Raw genomic sequence first — 8511 nt, 5'->3', positions numbered from 1 at the left:
ATGAAACCTCAGCCCTTGTGAGTCGTGTCCGTGTTGTGTGGTCGTCGGCGCGAACCCTTTCAATGGTGTCAGAAGTGGGATCATCAGCAACAAGGGACCATCTGGTACGGGCTCTGCAGATATCAGACTTAGAAGAAATCTTGAGAACTTACGTGTATGTGGTCTTATCCTGGTGTCATCGTGCACAACATAAAATTGGAATGACTTTAGACTGGTTCTAAACAGCCTCGGTCAGACTGTATGTAAAATAATGGACAACATTTGTATGCTCTTTTTTCTCTGATTTGTGCAGTGATTGTATTGTGGTTTCGCTATTCTGTATGCAAAGTTCTTTTTATGTGCCAAATTCAAATCTAGGATCATGGAAACCAGATCGAGTTTATCATCAGCTACGACTGAGAATATGGATGTTTTGTCCCAATTCTTCCGCCGTTCAATTGGATTACAGAGTATATTACAGAGCAACTTACCAAAATTCCGAGGGATGCCACATCATGCGGATGATATGTCCTTGTCAGAATGGCTTGAAGAATTTAATGGAGTAACTGCTAACCAAAATATGGAAATGAGTAGCAAAGCTCGACTGTTGCTAGATCACCTTTCAGGACCAGCACGAGAGGAAATAATGTGTCTCAGTGAATCAAAGAGACAGGATTTTGATGAAATAGTAAGTCGTCTGAAATTGTGCTTTGGCTATCAGGAAACCACACAGACCCTCAGTAGTCAGTTTCATAATCGCATACAGAGAGATGGAGAATCACTTTGTGACTTCAGCCGTGCCCTGATTCGCACCTACAACAAGATGGAAAAAGCTGCCACTACACAAGCTCAAGGAGAAGCTTTAAGCCAGTTGAAAAACAAGACCTTAAGTGATCAATTTGTCAATGGTGCCCGGGAGGCTTGGGTGAGGAGAGAGTTGAGGCGAATACAGATGATGCATGAAACCAATGGATTCGCCAAGATTCGTGAGGAAGCCCTCAAACTCTTTCAGGAGACTGCCACCACTCAGAGGCCCAGAGTCAGAGAAGCAGATATCGAAGTTGGAAGGGCAGTCATGAAAGATTCCATGCTTGTGCAACAGGTAGTAGAACAACAGAAAGCTATAATGACGGAGTTGGAGCAACTTAGGGGAGAAGTAGCCAGACTGAAAGGAGGAAAGCCTCAGAGAAAGAGGACTGATGGACGATGCTTCAGCTGTGGTCATAAGGGACATCTACGACGTGACTGCCCCAACATACCTAACGGTTCCCCTGCACATGATTATAATTACTCTGCTGGCAACTGGCATCAGGAGAATCAAAGCTTCCCCACTTGGAGCACGGAATCAGGTACCATGCAGAATCATGACAGTTTCAATAGGCCAACAGTCTACCAGTCCTCATCACAAGGAGCTGCCAGTATTCCTCACCAACATATCGCATCCCAGCAGGAAAACTAGACCCCTCTGTTGTTGAGGGCCAAACGGCAGAGGACAATAGAAAGCAATATTATACAGAAGAGCCCATAGAAGGAACTGCAACCTATCCACAAACTGATGTGTCATTTGGTGGTAATTCAGAGGATGTCAATGAATCCAGTGTGGCACAAGGCAGACAGACTTCAGTGGCAGAGGTTGTGCCAGCAATGGATGAGATAGTTGACACAGCTGATTTGATTTCTGAAAGCCCAGCTGTCATAGCAGAAGTTGCTGGTGTACCCATTGGCTGCATCCTCGACACTGGGGCAGAGGCATCCATTATACCATCAGACGTGTTTCATCGACAGTTGGAAGCAGCGGTAGGAGAAGTGAGCCCATTTAATAAACCTGTGAAAATTGTTGGTGTGGGGCCAACTAAAGTACCAGTGGAAGGCTTCATCCGAACCCATGTTTCTGTAAACGGTCAAAAAGCTACAATAGGATTTCTAATCGTACAACGAGAGTCATGCGGGGAAAGACAAAGAGACTTCCCTATTCTGCTGGGATGCAATGCCCTTCGAGCACTATTTCCTTTGGAGAGAGCGAAAGGGGAATTCCAGATGGTGAAGGATTGCTTGGACATCGAGACTGCAGGTAGTGCACATGTACGAGAGGTTGTTACTGGGGCAACAAGAGTAGTTTTGCCTGCCAGGACGATACAACAAATACAGTGCGCAATTAGGCCTTTCCAAGGTGGGGAAGATGCTGAGTCAAGTGTCTGGCTTATCCAGGGTAACAGCCAGTTTGGAGATTCCCAGGTTGAAGTCATTGAAGGCTGTTGTGCTGAAAATGGGGACATGCATGTTCTACTGATGAATTCTGGAGACAGAGAATTCATAGTACCACCTCATTCAACTATTGCATCTGCCAAACAAGTGGAAGAACGTTGTGAAATTTGTCTACAAACTAAAGATGACCAGCTAGAGGTTAATATCTGTGATATATTGATTGCCAAGACAGAGCCGGGAGTGGAGGACGACGGACATGAGCCAGAGCAAGCAATGGATACCAAGCCTCCCAGTAGGACAGCATCAGCATCACAGGAGAGATTCACTTTCACTGATGGTACGGAAATACTGCTTCCTCAGGGCATCAGCCTAGATGGGATGGCTTATGAAGATGCATCTAGGATTGCTAAACTCCTACATGATCATGAAGCAGCATTCTCTAAAGATGAATTCGACCTGGGATGTTGTGATATGGTACCACATGAAATCAGAGTGACCTCTGACAAGCCAGTGTGTCTGCCCTATCGAAGGATAGCTCCTCACGTGACTTCAGAGGTTCGTGATCTATTACAAGACATGCTGGAACGTAAGATTATAAAGAGGTCAACTAGCCCCTATGCCAGTCCGATCGTTCTTGTAAGGAAGAAATCAGGGGCACTACGCTTATGTATTGATTATAGACAATTGAACAAATTAACAGTCAAAGACTCCTTTCCGCTACCCAGAATAGACGAATCATTAGAAGTAATGAATGGAGCCAAATACTTCTCTTCCCTTGACTTGTCTCATGGATATTTCCAGATCACTATGCACACAGAATCAGTGCCCCTAACTGCTTTCCGTGTACCCTGGGGACTCTATGAATTTGAAAGAATGCCTCAGGGTCTATGCAACAGCCCAAGCACATTTCAGAGAGTGATGGAGGCAATTTTCTGTGACATGAACTTTACAAAAGTCATACTCTACCTTGATGATGTTTTGGTCTTTTCCAGAACGTTTGAGGAGCACCTCGAAACACTCGGAGAAGTCTTTGACCGCCTAACAACACATGGCCTGAAGTTGAAAGGAGGAAAGTGCCAGTTCTTCAAGAAAGAAGTAGCTCACCTCGGGCACATTGTCACTGAGAAGGGTGTCATGGTAGACCCAAGCAAGGTATCAAGGATCAAGTCGTGGCCTGTACCTCAAAACGGATCAGAATTATGCTCCTTCCTCGGTCTTGCTTCATATTACAGAAGGTTTGTGCCTGACTTTACCAGAATAACAGCACCACTCCATGCACTAACTGGACAGAAGTGTAAGAAAAGGAGAAGGAAGACAGGGGATATCGCTCCAGACACAAGCTTTGTGTGGACCAAAGAGGCAGACGAGTCATTTCATGAGCTTAAGGAGAGACTGTCTTCAACACCAGTTCTTGCCTATCCCAAGTTTGGAGAAGAATTCATACTCGAGGTTGATGCATCTCTAAAGGGACTTGGTGCCTGCTTGTCACAGAAAGATGACAATGGACATTTACACCCTATCTCGTTTGCAAGCCGTAGCCTACGTGGAGCCGAGAAGAATTATCCAGATTTCTCAAGCTTCAAGATAGAACTTCTTGCCCTTAAATGGGCAGTAGTCGAGAAGTTCAAAGGGTATTTGTTGGGTGCTAAGTGTATTGTATACACGGATAACAACCCTCTAGCCCACCTTCAAACTGCACAGTTGGGGGCCACTGAACAGAGGTGGGTAGCACAGCTGGCAGCCTTTCAGCTTGATATCAGATACCGTCCTGGAAAACTCAACAGATGTGCCGATGCACTCAGCAGGTGCCCTGGAAACGATGAGGGCGAGGTGAAAGAGATGATCGGAGCACTGACGGTGACTACTGTCCTCCCGGCAGAAGTTGTAGTTTCCGGGGACCAGTTGGCAGATGAGGAGCCGCCGAGAGTTCCTGGCGTGTACCCATCATACTCAGTAGAAGAACTTGAAACTCTTCAACAGAGTGACAATGCACTCTCTGTGTGCAGACGTTATCTCAGGTGTGAATGGAAGTCTGAGGATGAAATCAAACAAGAGAATGCAGAAATAAAGTCCTGGTTGAAGGAGCGAGCTAGCATTATAGAATACAAGGGAGTCCTGTATAGGCAACCAACAAAATCAAAACATCCTCAAAGAAGACAGCTTCTTGTACCAAAGAGTCTCCAAGAAAAGATGATGGAAATGGCCCACGACCAATGGGGCCACCAAGGCATCAATAGAACCTTAGCAATCCTACGGGAAAGGTGCTTTTGGCCAGGTATGTGCAATGATGTGAGAGGACACATCAGGAAGTGTTTTGTCTGTGTTACATCCAAGACTCCAACGCCAGCTATTCGGACCCCAAGACGGCATCTGTTGGCATTCAGACCCCTTGAGTTAATCGCGATAGACTTCCTCAAGCTCGACAAGGGCCAAGGTGGATATGAGGATGTCTTAGTTATCACAGACGCCTTCACCAAATTTGCTCAAGCCATTCCTTGCAAGAACCAAACCGCCGCAGTAGTAGCACGTGCTTTGATTGATGGTTGGATCGTTCACTACGGTGCTCCACTTCGAATTCATTCAGATCAGGGGCGAAATTTCGAAAGTTCGTTGGTACGAGAGTTATGCAAGCTATATGGCATTGAAAAGACACATACCACTCCTTACTATCCCCAAGGAAACGGGCAGACAGAGAGATTTAACCGAACCTTGTGTGGTATAATTCGCTCCCTTGATCCTGACCGTCGAAAGAAGTGGCCTGGGCTTATTGGCCAGTTGGTATTCTTGTACAATTGTACTCCACATGGGACAACTGGATTGTCACCGTACCGACTTCTGTATGGACGAGAGCCCAACACCCCACTGGACCAACTCATAGGGAATGGACATGCAGATTGGGATGAAGACTTTGTGTCAGAACACTCTAAGTCACTCCAACAGGCCCACATGTTAGCGCAGCAGAATATGGAGATGATACAGAATAGTGAGAAGACGAGGCATGACGCCCTCCCTATGAGTTCACCTCTCAGCATCGGCGCAAGGGTACTACTGAAGAAATGTGCATTTGAAGGACGTCATAAACTTGAAGACAAGGTCTTAAGGGACCCCTTCATCGTGACAGCAGTGAACGAGATGGGTGACGTGTATAAAATCCGACCCATGTTTGGAGGACCAACAAAGGTAGTCAACAGGAGATTGTTGATTCCTGACCCACGGAAGGAAATAGCAATTCCTACTCCACAGGATAAGCTAGAGGACCAAGTGAAGTCACAACCGTTGCCCACTTCAGAGAACACTACCCCCTACTTCACCTTCTTGTGGGAACCCTCAGAGCCTGATAGGCTTACATCTGGTGAAGAGAGACCAGTCACCCTTAATCAAAATGGCTCTTGCGGAGAGAATGATTCCACTGGTAGAAATGTTCCCAGTGAAGAAACCAATGCGGCTGAAGATGCCATACTACAGAATGAACCTCTTGGAGAAGACAGATCTCGACATGATAATTTGAATCATGAGGTCGAGCGTCGGAGGTCCCGTCGGGTGAACAAAGGACAACACAGAAATCGACTACATCTCCCAGTGTCGGTATTACCAAAGTGAAGAGAAAAGATTATTTCTTTTAGAGAGACTTTTTGTCTTGTATGAATTTGATATAGAGTGTGATTAATATTCTATAATGTTCGACATAAATTTTTTTGCATGTTTAGCTTACTGTAGTAAGCACTTAATTTCATTTTGAATTACATGCAATTACCGCAGATAGCAACTGTTATTGCATGGAATGTGGGGAAGATATTGTATTTTTTGTGTTTTACATGTATCTTTGTTTCAAACATTATGACATTAATCGTGGGGAAGATGTTGTAAATTGGATTTTTCTTGTATAATATTTCTTTAAAAAATCTAGTCAAAAGGATACTTTGTTTTATTATTTCATTTCAGTATATAATGTATAAAATGAATCTATATTTCACATTATATCTGCCAACTTTATCTTTAGTACTCTTTCTCCCTCTCTGTACTTCTACCAACTTTGACTTACTCTTTCCCTCTCTGCTCATTGGCTAATTCTTTCCCGCCTTTTTAGGAGTAGCAGTAATGCCAATTCATGTACCCCCTTTAGGGATGCTTTTGTACTTTGATGTGCACCATTGCACTTTTATTGTTAGATAGGGAGAGAGTCCAGTGACTCATGACACACTGGCAGTAGCAAGGGCATTCCCACTGTTTGTTGTTGAGGAGGAGACTTGTCCCTACAGAAGAAAGTTTAACTTTGAAGTATAGAAAGGCTGTTTTCCCTTGGTAAATAAAAGAACCCAATGAAACCTCAGCCCTTGTGAGTCGTGTCCGTGTTGTGTGGTCGTCGGCGCGAACCCTTTCATTACTAAACAACCATAATTTGGGGGCAAACAGGTGCCTAATTTAAAAAGAGGAAGGTATAAAATTTGTGTCGTATTAAATAAAAAAAAGTACAATATTTTTTATCAAATTCTACTAAACTTCATGTCATTTCCCTGCACATTCATCTCCTGTCCTGTTTTGCGCCCTCAGTTTGAAATTTTGACACTTAAGTATCTTTATCATTCAAAATGAAGTGCATCAGGATAAGTCAAAGAAATTATATATCATCCTGTTTTATATAATTTCAATAAATCACAGAAGTTTCAACTTTTTGCGCACTATTTTCCTTGTAATGAAGTTCAATAATCTTAGAAGAAAATCAATTGAATTAGAGCCGATTGTGGTATTAGAGATACTATAGTATCTGCATTTAATGAAACTTCGATCCGCCCTTTGAAATTTCAGAGTTTCATTGCTCTGCACGGGGAGGAATATCTTCCTCCCGGCATATATATCCTTCTTCTCCTCTGTTTTGCGAGTTAAGATATGCACGGTCGCTAAATTGTTTGTAATCAAATCTGATATTTCCAAGGGAAGTATTCAATGTAACTTAGAGGATACCATTTTCTCGGGACCCTTTTCTTTCCAAAAAAATTATAAAACGCTTTAACTTCCTCCATTTTATCCCTTTTTTGTGCGTTCACAATCACTTTTGAAAACAAACGAATTCCTGGCCTTTGTGTCATGCCACGTCTAAACCTGTCTCCTTTTACATGAGTTATTCATGCAAAGCTGCAGTCAAGACAACTTCTTTTCCAGGGCCTTGGGAACGATTTTTTTTATTACAGGAGGTGCTGATGTAAAATTGACAAAAAAGGGTTTCACTACAAAATGAAGGTCATTTTGGTCCCGAGAACTTTGAAAAGCAAAAGAAAAAACAGGTTTCTATAAAAAAAAAAAAAAAAGACTATATACAAGATGTAGGTCAATTCGGTTACATTTCTCCATTTTGTCATACATACCAGAATTCCAGGTGTCCCTAGTCCGCAGGCACAGTCCCTGATTGAAACTTTGGTCAACAAGTGCATGTGTTTCCTCGCAAAGACTAGCACATACAAAAATTCAGTACACAAGGCATGAGTATAGGCTGCACAGTCTTTAACTCGAGTGAAGGATTAGCAGAACTTCTCAGGGCCATGTTCTTTACATCGCTCTTTAGTACAATGTATTCATAACATAAAGGTAAACACGTTTGTATGAGTATATGACCCCCCCCCCCGCCCCCATATTAGACTGGACAATCCCGGGATAATCCTCAGATCCAGAATAGCCTAGCTTTATACCTAGTCTGCAGGCACAGACCCTGATTGGAACTTTGATCAATAAGTGTGCCTCCACGCAAAGACTAGCACATACAAAACTTGAGCGAGAGAGCCTTCAGTACACAAGGCATGAGTAGGCTGCACATTCAGACCCTTAACTCGAGTGAAGGGTTTGCCCAGCAGACTACTTTATACCAGGCGTGGCGACGCGGGCCTGAATTTATCATATCAATTTTGAATACTTAACCTATGATCAATTTGTTTAAGGTTAACTGTCTGTTTTTGGATGACGTGGGGACTTTTATTTCCTTGTATTCCTTTGCAAGAAATAAAATAAATAAATAAATAAAGTACATGCCGATTGTCGTCGCCATCGCGCGACCGAGATGGAGGGGGGGGGGTGGGGAGGGGCGCTTCGATGATTCCGAACGTTCTAGAAACATTCGAAGTTCTTTATTTTTGGACGCTTGTCAAAACGTTTCAAAAGTGTTCTAATTTTATCTATACATGTATCTGATCTATCTATCTATCTATCTATCTATCTCTCTCTCTCTCTCTCTATATATATATATATATCTATGTATCTATCTAAATCTATCTATCTATCTATCTCTCTCCCTCTCTCTCTCTATCTATCTATCTATCTATTTATCTATCATGATCG

At 43.2% G+C, this 8511-nt stretch overlaps 1 protein-coding gene across 1 annotated transcript; it reads left to right on the top strand.

Annotated features, from left to right (window-relative positions):
* The first annotated feature begins 361 nt into the window (after positions 1–361).
* On the top strand, positions 362–1442 carry LOC135154662 (uncharacterized). The gene has a single exon (XM_064101502.1). It carries the CDS (start codon positions 362–364, stop codon positions 1436–1438), a length of 1077 nt encoding a protein of 358 aa, XP_063957572.1. The 3' UTR covers positions 1439–1442.
* Positions 1443–8511: the final 7069 nt, after the last annotated feature.

The sequence above is a fragment of the Lytechinus pictus genome, chromosome 7 (genome assembly GCF_037042905.1).
Source record: "Lytechinus pictus isolate F3 Inbred chromosome 7, Lp3.0, whole genome shotgun sequence".
NCBI lineage: Eukaryota > Metazoa > Echinodermata > Echinoidea > Temnopleuroida > Toxopneustidae > Lytechinus > Lytechinus pictus.
The sequence above is the reverse complement of the archived record's forward strand: the minus strand, read 5'-3'. Positions and strand labels throughout refer to the sequence as shown.

Bases quoted from the DNA above. Each gene is read 5' to 3' on its own strand.
- LOC135154662 (XM_064101502.1), top strand. From the start codon at position 362: ATGGAAACCAGATCGAGTTTATCATCAGCTACGACTGAGAATATGGAT.